Source organism: Blennius ocellaris (genome assembly GCF_963422515.1).
Source record: "Blennius ocellaris genome assembly, chromosome: 18".
NCBI classification, from domain to species: domain Eukaryota; kingdom Metazoa; phylum Chordata; class Actinopteri; order Blenniiformes; family Blenniidae; genus Blennius; species Blennius ocellaris.
In genome coordinates, this window is record NC_137667.1 from 17,709,980 (window position 1) to 17,723,931 (window position 13,952).

Genomic DNA, 13,952 nt, shown 5'->3' on the forward strand with positions numbered 1-13,952 from the left:
ACAAAAACAAAACAAGTTCAAAAACTGTGGTTCCTGACCGATCAGGCGCACGGTGAGGGAAGCGGCCCGGACCTCCAGGCCGCCGCCCACAAATCCCACTCTGCTGGAAAGCCTCGCCGACAAGGCGGCTTCGCCGACGCTCTCATTGGTGATGTCGTAATGAAGCAGCAGGGCCCGGCAGCTGTAACTGAGTGTGGAATGAAAGGAGTTACCAAAGACGACGACAATAAGAAGTGTATGAAAACAGCACCACACACACAGTGAAAGCTGGTTTTACCTGGTTGGGTTATCGGCGGTCTGCACGCCAGGCTGAACGCTGGAGATGACAGAACAAATCTATTTAGAATAACTTGACAGAATCGATTTTAATAATGTATTTCTAAACACGATTCTGCTCTTTTGGTCACACTGCACCGGCTATCTTTGATCGTTTTCTCATCGTATTACTTTCTATTCTATTGTAGTTCAATTCTGTTAAATTGACTAGATTATCATTTACGAAATGAGCTCCTGAACACTTCTTATTCAGTCAGCGGGAGGAAGATGCTCTAGAATTTGGATGTTAACTCAAGTTACATCAGTTGGGAGAATTCATGAGTTTAATCAATACTGCATTGATTCATTCCTTATAGTTTTAAGCTCCTAATCACAAACCAAGATCATTTTAACTTGACCTTCAAATAACTTTATTTAGGGAACGTAGTTTATTTTTTGTTTGATTTCTTGTTTTTGTTTTTTATGATTTTCTTACTATTGTTATACTGCCTTTTTTTTTTTTTTTATCTTATGCGCTTCATCTTAGATCTCATCTGGTTTTATCTTCCACTCTGACGTCTCGCTGTGTCCCATGCTGACTGGTTTCCTTGACAGATTAACGACTTGTTCGTTGACTATTTATTTATTGACTGAATTGGTGCATGAAAGTAAATGTACACTGAGACGCGACAAAAGAAATTGCCCCTTGCGGGATAAATGAAGTTGCCTGAACTGAACTGAACTTTCGTTTGTTTGTCATTTCGGTCGCCCTCCTCGACTGCAAACACACATGAACCAGCGAGACGCCGACGCTGGCTGATGGACGAAACACTATCACGCGCAGACACCTGCTTTTAACCGCGGCCGTCGAACCGCGAGACAAACGGTGTGATGAAAGTCGTCATAATCACCTGATATTATCCACATAGACCGCGTGAGTCCAGTTATGGAAGGTCTGATTCAGCTGCAAGAGGAAAACCAAAGTCAATCAACCCAAATACTTCCATCGGTTCTGTGAAACGACGCGGCGCCTTCATGCCCGTCCAGCCGCAGCGGCCCGCATGAAGCCTGACAGATCTTACCCACAGAGCCACCGCCTGCTCCACGTCCTCCGGCGTCAGCGTCGAGCTCCCGTCAGCCACCACCAGGGAAATCCTGTAGAAGAAACCCTCTGCAAGGCGGAGGACAGAGACGGAGGACCATTACTTTAGTCTCAGTCCAGCACCTGACTGACGCTGGGTTTGTTTAGTGGTGGACATTTGTGCCACATAGCAGGAGATGAACTGTGCAGTTTGTGTTGAAGCTAGATAACATGAGGGCCCGTGAACAACAAGATACATGTATATATAAAGTATTTTCTTCAAGACATGCATATTCAATTAACTTTGAGTAACATAAAGACACCAGTTGCATGGTATCAGGATAGTATTTTTATGGGTTTCAAATTAAAATATGGAGAAAGAAAAGTATAGTTGGACTAACTTAAATTGAATTGCATCGATTGGTAAAATTGAAATGAATTTACGAATTGCCATTAACTTAAGGTCAAAGAAATTGATTCATTTCGATGTTGCCAATTGAAGCAATTCAATGAAGTTGGTCCAACTCGTTTCTTTCTTCAGTGACGATGCAAAGATGATCCTGCAGGTAAGATTAGACAATATGAATCATCATTTCTTTAACCTTCTATGTAATAGTTTACCGAGCAATGATTTAATAACCTTTAAATATTCTATTTTTTGAGTCAGACACATTCAACGTTTTCTGTGAACATTTCAAATTGTATGTCAAAATCATTTGTAGTTAACTCTTGTCCTTGTAGATTAAACCTGAATGCCCCAATAAAGGCGCTCTCATGCTTCTTCTTGCAGTGTATTTCTGTGGCTGAATTCATTCCTGCCCACTCAGTTCTCCTGCAATGCGTCACACTGGCCACTAGGTGTCCATCTAACATCTACATTAGTTAGTCGTTGCTACTGAAGACCTCCTGTTCATCAGTTCTGGTCAGAGACTCTGCAAGCTGCACGTCTTTATTGTTTCCTCATGTTGTGCTGCTCTTTAAAGCAATCTGTGAAATGCTTTTTCCTGATTGTTTCTGATTGAAAGCAGCAGACCAGGTCTCCACCAAGAAGCTGGATGGATTGAGGAGAGGAGTGAAGTATTTATAATGAAAAAAAAAAAAAAAAAAACAGTGAGAAAAAGCAATAAAGGTTCAGTTATTTAGTATCTGACACTACAGGTACGAGAATAAACACCACAGTCTGATTATGGGATTAAAACACATGTTACTAAAATACAGATTATGTAGATCGATGACTAACTAACCAATCAGCAGTCACCTCCTCCCATTCACATGATTGACACATTCTCATATCTACGAATAGCTAAATCTAGTTTTGCTTTAAATTTGACACTCAGCTACGACATAGTAAAACCCAATCACCTCAACGAGAAAACCAAGTGTGTATTCAGTCTTAAAGTCTTGTTTTCGTTTCATAAAGTGGCATTTTGTGTCCGATTCATGGCTGCGGAGACGTGAATTTAACTAAAATATATTACGCACACTCGCTGAGCAAGATTTATGTAGTTAGTTGCAGGGATTTGAGCGGAGTCATCCAAGAGGAGCATATTAAACACCGGTACTAATGTTGGGTGATACAGTCTGGATGTGTAAAGTCTTTTTTCAACACCAAACTGGGGAAACTGCTCATCTATGCACACACTCAATGAAAAGCTGGTTCATGGCTGTATGATTTCAAAAACAACCAGGCAGCCTTTTTAATATCGTTTCAGGTGAGACGATTAGATTCAACTTCTAGTGAGAAAGATAGAAGCAGAAAAACGTCTTCTGAGTGAGGAAATTGGTCAATAATTGATGACCAAATCTCCCGTAGCCATGTATCATATATTCTAATCTGGAAGCTTACAAATGCCTTTAAGACTGAATACGATCAATCAGCGTCGGTGGATGATTTTTTTTTTTTCATTATTGATCTACGTCTACAGTTGGTTGTTACTGCGTGACATACTGTTTCCCGATGACAGTCCACACAGACATGTAATATGAAAGCGATGTTTACATTGGCATGGCATCGCCGGCTTGGTAGCTAAATCCAAGGTTGTGGATCTGAAGGTGGGCCGCGGCGTGGCCTTCTTCAGGCCGAGGACAGCCGACGTAATGAGCCCCTTGAAGGAGGCTGCGGGAGACGAGGGCTTTGCGGTGGTGAAACGTTGAGCGCCGGCAACCTCGGGCGGCGTGGGGGGAACGTGTTTGACCTCGGGGTTGCTCACACCACTGTGGTGCTGGACGACGCTGTGATTTGACACGCTCGAGTTCAAACTGGGCAAATCTGGTTTGTAATCCGTCACGTTCGTCTCGGATGCTTCAATACGTCCAGGATTGAACATCAAAGCTTTTGTGACATTTGCTGTCTCCTGCCGTATGCCATCTCTGAACAGCGAAGCATTTTGAGCTGCGCTCACATCGATCTGGGCTGTTGGTTTGTCGCTTGCCAAGTTTGTCGGAGATGCTTCGATACGTCCAATATTGACCGACATCAAGGCTTTTGTGGTGTTTGTCATTTCAATCAGCACTGAAGCAGAAACAGTTGTTGCATTAAACGTGTGTTTGAAGCCCGCCGTTGTGTTTGCGGTGTGGTTGTCACTGCCAGGACGAGGGAGTCTCTCCAAGCTCGGATTTGGGGTATTAATAGGCGAGGCGATGGGGGATCTGGAGGCCAGAGTAGCAGCAGAGAGAATATTAAGGCCAGAAGAGAGTGGGGGGTTTGAAATAATCAGAGCACCAGTTGGTTGTGTTGACACAACAGAGACGGGCTGATAACCGGGAGAAGTTGCTTGCATTTCAGCGGAGAATAATTCAGCTTCTGGTTTCAGCACTTCTCCACTCTGACGGATCGTTACGACGTCTGATATAACATCCAGCGGCTCACTCTCCTCGGTATGTTCTGCTAAAAAGGCTGACTCATGTTCGTCTGCCGTATGTATCTTTGGAACAACATCCGCTGGATTGAACGCAGCGGAGGGGTTCATGAGTTTTCCAGCAGTGGCCGTGAGGTTATCGGAACCTGGAACAAACCTGGAAGCATCTGTTGGACCATCATCCTCCAGTTCAGCTGCAATGAGAGGCAGTGAGTGGCTGGATTTCAGTTTGTCATCAGCGAGCGTAGAATCTCGGCCAACAGAGAGTGACGGGCTTTCTGTGATGAACTGAGCTGCTGACTCTGCTGCCTGGCTAACAGGGATTGCAGAGGATTTGTGTGAGGACTGTAAATATTTGGCCAGCGGGGATTGGATTGTTGAAGGATGATGGTGAGTGGGTGACAAGGAGCCAATTTCTGCATCTGTCACACCGGCAGATATTGCCGGTAATGAAATCTCGGACGTGATGAGAGGAGGGGGAGGCGGGGTGGTGAGAGAGGAGAGGGGGAAAAACACAGGGTAGATGTGAGAGTGAGAGGGAACGGGGGGTGTCGGGTTTGTCAGAAGAGGAATTAGAGGAACACTTGGCCATTGCAGTCGACGATCTTCCACAGGTGCCTCTGCGTTCCAACTCATGTCAAGCCCCTCAATCCCGTCTAAAAGCCTGCGTGTCGGCTTAATGATGTGTGCTGAACTGTCAGTGTGGATCAGACGACCGGGGAACTCCGCGTTAGACCGTGTCAAGCCCGAGTGCTGCGTATAATCAAGTCCTGCCGCATGCCAGGAGGCTGCGGCACCATGCGGCGTGGTCGGACTGCTGGCATGGAGCACCAGCGTCTGGGCCAGTGCTGTAACTGATGGAGTCAGCAAAGGATACGTGGCGCCAATCAATGGATTGTCAAAGCCAACAGGGAACTGTGAAGTAGTGGAGTGAGGGCGAGCGAAGGTTGGTGTCTCGGGCAGATCTCTGTTGGCCATCATGATTGGAATAGATCTGTTTTGTGGCCCAGATAAAGACGTATGAACTGAGAGAGAAGTGTCGTCAACTGCAGCGTGAAGAGAAGGGGAAAGGGAAGGTGTCGCGGCTTTACGAAAAGTATCTGCAGATGCAGTGAACGGCAGGTTGTCAAGATAAAATGAAACCAGACTCAAAGTCGACAGAAAGGTGTTTGAAGAAGACGGAGACGTGTCAGATGAAAGGCCTGAGTCTTGTTTTCTAGGAATATTTGCCAAGATTCCTTCAGAGGCTTCAGAGGCAGACTGAGGAAGTGGACGTGACTGACGTGGAAGAGTGTTTATGTCGGGCAGATGAACCGAGAAGTGAGTGACTGTAGGACTCGGCGACGATGACAAAGGCCACAAAACAACAGATGGAATCGGCTCTTGCTGCCACAAAGCTTCTGAATGTGGTGTGGGGACCACAGACGTGGGAGATAAAATCTCAAGAGGTAATCTGGGAGGGAACGTTGAGTGTACAAATGTATCTGGCTGAGCATCGAGAGGCTGATGACTCACAGAGCACGGCAGCTGATCCCTGAAGGATTTGATTGTATCGTTTGATGGCGTTTCAGCAGCAGGTAAGACATCGGTTCGAGGAAGTGACAACAAAGATGCTGTGGGTTCACTTTGTCTGGGAGTATTCAGAGACGGGGACAGAAATGACAGCACAGAGGCCTGAAACTTAACGCTCCCTCCATTCGACTCGAGGTCGTCTGCAGAGCCAACAACGGCATCTGCTTCTGAAAGCACTCGCTCTAATTGGGAGGAGGAGGAGGGTTCGACATGGTAGGGCTGCAGAGGCGGCGCAGCAGAGGAGGGAAGAGTAATGAGGCTGTTTGAGGAGTAAAGGAGAGACTGAATTTGCAAAGGGGAGACAGACGAAGGAGACAGATTGATGGCGTGAGAGGAAGTTGTTGGAAAGTGGAGTGAAGGAAGGATGAGAGGCGGGACGGTGGACGAGGGGGAGTGAGGGACTTTCAATGTGTTAGAGGAAGTAGATTCGGGAAAAGCAGAAGGATGAATTTGTGTCGATGTTTCTGTACTCGAAGATGAATTATTAATGTGTCTACTTTTGACTGCTGCAAGAGCGGCTTCACTTCTGGGAAAGCCCGTCTCATACATTCCGTCCACTGGGCTTGCAGTGGAAGAGGAAACTAATATTTGGGGTTCATCTTTGCCGTTTGAAACGGAAGAGATTTGCTTGAGGGAAATTTCCTCCGCAAGTAGGGCAGAGGTGCTTGAGGGGAAAACGGTCAAAGAAGGCTGCATGCGGGGGAGGACGGATGAAAGAGACGGCTGCAGTGTCAATCTTTCCAGTCTTTCAGCAGCGGCAGCTTGTGTTCGCAAACTTTCCTCAAGTTTGTGTCCATCTGAACCCGGTTGGCTTGGAGCTCCGTGAAAAGTCCGACCTGCTGTCGGAGGCCGAGGCGTAGAGGTGATGGATGTTTCTGGCATCAGTTCTTCCTGCGCCAGCTCCAGAGAAAGCCTTCCGCCTGCTGTGAAGTCGCTCTGCAGGCTGCCTGAGTCATGGTGGAAATATGTTTGGTTGAGCAAATGTTCATCGATGACCTCAGAGGCAGCAACCGGCAGGGAGGCAACGCGAGAGTCCGATTTGAAGAATAGCCGTTTGTTTTCTGGGTCGGGACTGCTGGTTCTGGGATCTTCCAGTGAGTATGCAAATTCGTACAAGCCAAAATCGCTGCTCTCCTCTGCAAGCTCGACTGACTCGTACACAAACGTCCCGGATCCAGAGGACGACTCCAGAGGACTTGTCCAGTTACCTACTTGGCTGTCCCTCAACAGAAACCCTGCAGGTTTGTTTTTCCTATTGCTGAGCACTGACGATGATGATGGTGATGATGATGCTGCCATTGCTGGTGGATTTTCCTTTGTATCTGAAATCTCATCTTTCTTGGGCCGTTGAAAGGTAGACTGAGAGGAGACGGAGACTCCAGGCTCTGGATGGGGTGTCGAGCCCTTTGGGAAGATTGTTCGATGAATAATACTTGGCCGTGTTGTTGGAACAGACACATTCAAGCCAAAAATCACTGATCCCAACACGTTTGTATCATTTTTAATGGCAGCTGTGGAATTCGGGATTGCCGTGGACGTGGGTTTTGTGGAGGATTTGCCCACAAGAGGAGCAACTGCAGGTTTTGTGACGTGAACCTCCACCCTGTGGGGGGCCGCGGTGGCGGGAGGACGTCTTCCGCTGTTCGGCCTCTTCCTCAGAGGGGTGGAGATGTAACCCAGGGACGTCCTGGAGCTGCGGTGGCTCCGGGTCCTTGAGGAAAAGGCGAGAGGTCTGGCATGTTGAGGAGGAGGCCAGTGGCCATGGCGTGCTGGTTGAGGAGGGGATTGGGAGAGGCTGAATCCAAACTGAGGACTTCTTTTCCTTCTGAGGTGAGCAGCTAAAGCAAAAACCAGACGCCTGGTCCAGGATACTGCAGGTTCAGGCTGCGCTGGAGCCTCGGCAGCAGCTCCAGGAGAAGCTTTGTTTGGAGGCTTTGCAGTGGTCTCCTCCGCTGTCATCACATCACGGCAAACGAGACGCCATCATAATAAAAAAAGCAAGTTACAGTTACTAAATAAACAATGCATTCCAAAGCAGAAAACGTGAATATAAGCATGAAATCCCAAAAGTCTGTTGATTGTCTGGTGTTAGTGGGAAAAAAAAACATGATAATAATTCACCAACTATATTAATATTAAATCTAAAAAAGAAAACCAAAGTAGAAGAATTTGTGTGAAGATGTCAGGCCTATATAATTACTGGTAACATGACAGAGGAAGCGTCTATTCAAGGCAGTCCTGATCTTTACAAAACCAAGAATCACAACAGATTTAAACTATATTAAGATACATTTAACAATATGAATGAAAGCGGTTAATTTAATCATTAAAGCAGCAGCAGGGAAGTCCCAAGTGGTGGAAAATAGCAATCGCAGGTACAAAATCAAAACTCAAAGGCAAACAACGATGATAATACAGACCTTAAATATCATCTTACCCCAACTGGAGTCAGTAGTAAAAGCTGTGTTAGTCTGCGGTTGGCTAGTAGTTACAAGCAGTGAAGGAGAAGGAGGAGGATTTGTTCCTGGACCAGTTTGTAGAGAAGAAAAGGCAGATAAAACTAGGGGGAACAAGATGAGTTAAAATGAAGTAAGAAAAGATGAAGTGAGAGGTAGCCGATAGAAGAAAAATCACAAAATATGAAGCAAAAAATAAATAAATACGCCACGTAAATAACCTTAAAATTCAAATGTTTACCTTTAGTTTCAATATACAGATGTATGAACCATTTTTGAATTGTTCACATAAAATAAACCTTTAACTCTGCAGCCTGAAATTTCAAATGAAAAGTCACGGCAAATGCTAAAAGCTAATAACTTTCACTGTTGCTTTTATTGCCATCAGTGCAGTTTTTGTGCCCCCAGTGGACAAATTAGGAACAACAGTTACTCTAATTGAATATTTTGCAACTCAGACTTATAAAAATAATAATTTTCACACCTTCCAAAGTTGTCCAATAAGTTGTGCAAATTTACTAAAAACCATGTGAAATTAAATATGACAGGAATTGAGTACATTGTGTGAAGCTGTTAAAGCCTCAGCGATGCCAGTATTGACAGTCTTACCATGCGAGGTGGGGTTAGTGGGTGGGTGGTTAGTGGGGGCAGATGAGGCGGATGACGTGCTGCTGGTGGTCGGTTGAGCTACAGAGGAAGTAAACCATCACACATCATCAGTCAGGTAAACAGATACCAGCCAATCTGAGGGCGGCTTCACTGAGATAATAAACACATATTAAGGCCTTGACACACACTGGGAATGTTTTGGGGGCATTCTCATGAAGTAAAAAACTTTTTAAAAACTTTTTTATTTGTTTGTTCCACTTGTAAGTTGATCTAATTGAAGAAATCTGTTGAGTTCGGCCCCGTTGTCACGACAACATTTCTAGTGAAAACGTATCATTTCTTTGCAGAAATGTTTTGGGTTTAGATGAGAACAATTTGAAAACGATGTCTTTTTACACTGAAAAAGCAGAAATGCTGAAAACTATGTAGTTGTCATGTTGGGCCACTAGTGGGTGCTGTTTTTTGTAATGAAACACAGTTTCACCTGAATGTTTTGTAAATGGGGCCCTTGTCTCTTATATTATATTCACATACAGACAAACAACATTTAGTGAGTCTGTCAATATTCAATAAATAAAATATTATTCACATGTTTATCAATCTCTTATATAATAAAGTAGTTCATAAATAAAGATTATTACTTCTATGTCATTAATTTATTGCACCTCTGATGTGTAAAAGCCATAAAGATGTGACAGAGTGCCTTGTTTTCAATCCAGATTCTTTACTTTTTATACCAACGTGCAAACTTCTACCTGCATTGGCTAAAAATACCACAATGGCTTTAACAAGGAGACGGAGAGGGATTGTTAACATGTCTTCAGACATTATCTACCTTACCAGGTGCTGTCGTGCCGGCTGAAGCAACGTTAGTAGCAGAAGGTGCAGGGGGAGCCGTGCTGGTGGAGGAGGTGGAGGTGGTGGTGGGGGTGAGGGTGACGGTAGCAGTGGGGATAACTGATCAGCACAATAAGGCGGCAAGTCAGTGACACAATTCACACAGGCACAATGAGTCTGTGAGGAAGCGTCGAGCCGGACTGATTAAAGCAACAATAAAAACTGTCAAAATAAAGGGCTTTTATTCATAAAAAAATAAGCAAACTGTGGTTGGTAAAGTCCAAGTGAATTGTTGGTTGGTATCAGTTCCATATACATGTGGTAGCAAGGATCCTGGATGGCTCGATAGACCATTATGGATATGGGAGATAATGAGCAATAGATTTGATTCGATAACATTTTATGGATCCTTTTGGAACAAAACCATCAATGGTCAAATAAAAGTAAATACAGGACTAGTATCGCTGGTACCGATCTGATATTTTTTAGCATTCAAGGTTAATGCATCATCAAATTGCTAAATCTGAATGAATTTCCATGACCGTTCAGTGTTTTTATGATTTTTCCTGTGGTTGCTGGATTAGTTAAAACCTCAAACAGAATTTGGGAAACGTTTATAAGGTAAACAGAAAATACTTTACCAAAAGAAAAAGTTTTGTTCAAACAACAGAAACAATATTTCCTCCCAATCGATATTAACTATGAGTAAAGGTTTAACACACCACATCCCATAAATGACCCTCTAAAGGTACAGCTTGTAATGTTTCGTCAAAAACAATCTAAAAACAAAAGCTATCAGCATGTGGCTGAAAAATATTCCAAAGTTAACAAGCGAACCAGCGAGCTGGAGCCCAACCGGTCATGTAATACTGCAATGTGCCACCAGATGGTGCAGTGAGTCACTTTTACATTCTGCACCATTAAGTACTATTTCCCTTATAAATATATCAGATTTTTGAGAGTCTTAGAGACATTTAACTGTTTATTATTATCTCTTGAAAAATTATCTAATGCAGTTTAACGCGGTATTACAAATTCAGCAATTGATAATGAATGATTTGTGTATATTTATGTATTAATTACATAACGTAATTCATATAACGTTTGATAGATTTAATTATTTAACAACCCTGACCGGCCTCCTGCCTACTTTGCTCCTTGTTCTATACTTTATGATAAATATATGGGACTGATTAAAACCAACAGTGACCATTCAGTTGGACTGACAACATTCAAGTTTCTTTCAGAGTAAACATTGTGTTCCCCAATACCCCCATGGTGTCAATAAACAATTTTCTTTGTTTATTTACTCACCATCTGTGACCACTAGATGTCCCTGTGTGACAACAGACTCTCATTACAGTACCATTACTACTGTATTTGACTGACCGTGCAGGCAGAATGCCATTGAAAAGAAAAGGTTGCAAGGAAGATTTTAAATGAAAAAATAAAAAATATACAGCAGGAAATAGAAATGGAGCAGCAGACCTTTTCTCTGATGCATTGATTAATGTAGGATTTAAAAACTGTATGCATTTGGGTTTTTTTTTTAGAGCTTGAATATAGGACCTGCAGTGTGGCATAACAGAAGTACAAGGGAGCTTTTTCTGTAAAACATATACAAGCACTTGGCTTTCAAGTCTATAAGGATTTAAAAACAAAGTTTGCCCTTTAATAAGTTAACTGTGTGCTTAAAATCCCAACAACAGTTCAAAGGTTGATTACTATAATCACCAGCTCCCTTTCAGAAATCTTCGCTAACATTTATTCACCACTAGATATTCTCATTTGGACAAAAACAAGAAAAAAGGTTAATTAACTGAACGAAAATGTGGTGGAAGATAATATTTATCCAATCCCAGTCCTCTCGAGTTGAACATGTTCATCTGGACCAATTCATCAGAGCAGAATTACCTTCTCTGGGGCACATAATGAATAATACAGCTAGGAAGTTAATAATGGAGGATTTAACTTATCAGAGGTGCATGGAAACCAAAATGGCTCCAAGCAACTTCTCACAGGGTTGAAAAGGCCAAATATGGCAAAATCTCAAATAGCTGTGAAGCCACTTAAAGAAAAAAACAACAAAAAAAACCTCTCAGGCGTAATCGGCTTTTGACACAGAAATTTAAATTACTTTTATGGAAAAAACCGTCTCTTTTTTATTTTGATAGAATCCCCCATGAAATGTACCTTAAAATACAAGACGATAAGGGTAAAAAAAAAGAATGGAAAATAAAAAAAAGGGCTTAGGACGACAAACCAGGACCATGTGGAGATGAAGGTGAATCTCTGGAGGTAAAAAGAGGTTTGAGAGGGAGAGGGTAATGGATGAAGAGGAGGAGGAGGAAGAGGAGGGTTGCTTACCGTGGGTGATGGCATTAGTAGCATGGATGGTGTTAGTGGAGTCAGTGGATGAGGTGGCGGGAGAGGAAGCAGCTGGTGGTTTTGACAAGGTGTTGGGATGAGACAGAGAGAGAAAGAGATGCAGAAGCTGATGAGCGCTGGAAATCAAGTCCTTCAAAGAAAGCGGCCGGCGTAAACAGCATAAAAAGCATTGCTCTGGGTTGTTTTGCTTTTTTTGACTCGTTGTTAGGGATGCACTGATCCCACCTTCTTAATAGCCTTTAGCTTCTGGCCGATATCAAGTACTGATACGAGTACTTGTTAATTGGCATTAAACCTAATTCATATTCCATAGGCAGGTGATATGCGAAGGCTACGTGTAGCTGCAAATTACCTCCACACAACCTCAGTGTTGACGCTACTAGCACCTCCATTAGCCGCTTAGCCTACAGTACGCATAAGGCAGTATGTAGCGTCGACCGACGCACTGTGGGCTGAAGTGCAGCAACACGCTCCAGCTCACTGGTAAGGAGTACATCGGTCATACTGTAGGCATGTTTAGCACCGAGCTTTGCTGGCCTGTGAGCCCAGATACTTGTTAGCATGTAGCACTTAGCATGGCAGAGCAGTTAAACTAATGAGCGACACCGGGCTCATGCTGGAGTCGTACGAACCTATCTTTCACCTCCTCTTGACATTGCAGTAGACCACAGTTTACGGTCTGTCGTACTTTTCTCAATAACATTAAAGACTCTCCAAACTGCTGACATCGCTCATGCTGTTACTGTTGCATCATGTCCCATGGTATTTCGCCAAGTTGTATCATGCATCCCCAACTCATGTCCATTGAAACACAAATGTGGTGACTGTAATTGATCATTAAATAAATATACATGCCTGCTGGAACTGATAAGCAACAAAAAGAGGAAGTGTGATGATAATTTCATGTCTGCACTGACATTGTTTGCCTTATTTATATATGTATTCCTTATTTCCTGATATAAAGTGCATGCATTCTCTCAGAGGATTAAATGTCATCCCAGACTCGGGGACCCTTGACGACCAGACGGATCCAGAGGTGCTGCTCTTCAAGCCTCACGTACAGTACATTTAAGCTTCGCTGCTCTGCCATGGCCTGTTGACCTGCAGAATTCAGTTCAATTCTGCAACACAAGCGGCAGTTAAATTTCCTCCACTTTACGTTTGTCCTCGAGAGCTCAATCACACAAAACCTGACCTTTAGAAAAAAAAATGTCCCTCAGAGGTCTCTGTCGCTCTGAATAGTGTGAGAACTGACATTTCAGGAGCAAGGCAGGAGACGCCCCCCCCCCCCCAGGCTGCTGTTTTGACCGAGTTCTACGGGTAAGTCCCACATGACGTGACCTCCTGGACCCGAGACGGTCAGCCTGAGTCTGGCTTTCCTTCGTTACTTCAGGGGGGGTTTAGCTTTATAAAGGCACGTATATTCTCCTGGGACATCGAGCAGGTCAGCCAAGGAGAGCTGCACAAATAGAGCACGTCTGAGCAGAGTCTTGTTCACCATGTTTGTTGAGAATGAGCAGTCCAGGAGAAATTCTTATTGAACGGTTTGTCAAGAGAAGTTGACGCCAATCAAGCAGAGTGGATCGACCAACTTCTGGGAGATTTCTGTCCTGGTGTGACTTGTTTTTCTGTCACAAACCCAATCGATGTCGTTGATAGTGACGAGAATTCGTAAAACAAGGACATTACATTTAGTCTATCAGAATTTTTTTTTTTTTTCAAAAAGTCAATATGTTTCCAAACAAACCAGAATTTGTAGCCATCAAACTGTATTTATGTTTCGCTAACTGACATCATCTTGGGATTTCTGGGATATCAAAGATGGCGTTGCGGCAGCGCCAGTAAAAATACTGACCTGAGACGGATTAAGCCTGAGAGAAAGCCAGACTTTCTCAA

General features: G+C 43.7%; 1 protein-coding gene across 2 annotated transcripts in view; it reads right to left on the reverse strand.

The window, feature by feature from the left end:
* Positions 1-13,952, reverse strand: part of adgrg6 (adhesion G protein-coupled receptor G6) — a 93,053-nt gene that overhangs the window by 24,160 nt on the left and 54,941 nt on the right. For both annotated transcript variants that reach the window (XM_080514414.1, XM_080514415.1), the window contains exons 8-11: positions 1,338-1,426; positions 1,167-1,219; positions 278-316; positions 39-187 (exon numbers count right to left, since the gene is read on the reverse strand). In XM_080514414.1, the coding sequence (XP_080370540.1) occupies positions 39-187; positions 278-316; positions 1,167-1,219; positions 1,338-1,426 (330 nt within the window). The remainder of the gene's footprint in view (positions 1-38; positions 188-277; positions 317-1,166; positions 1,220-1,337; positions 1,427-13,952) is intronic.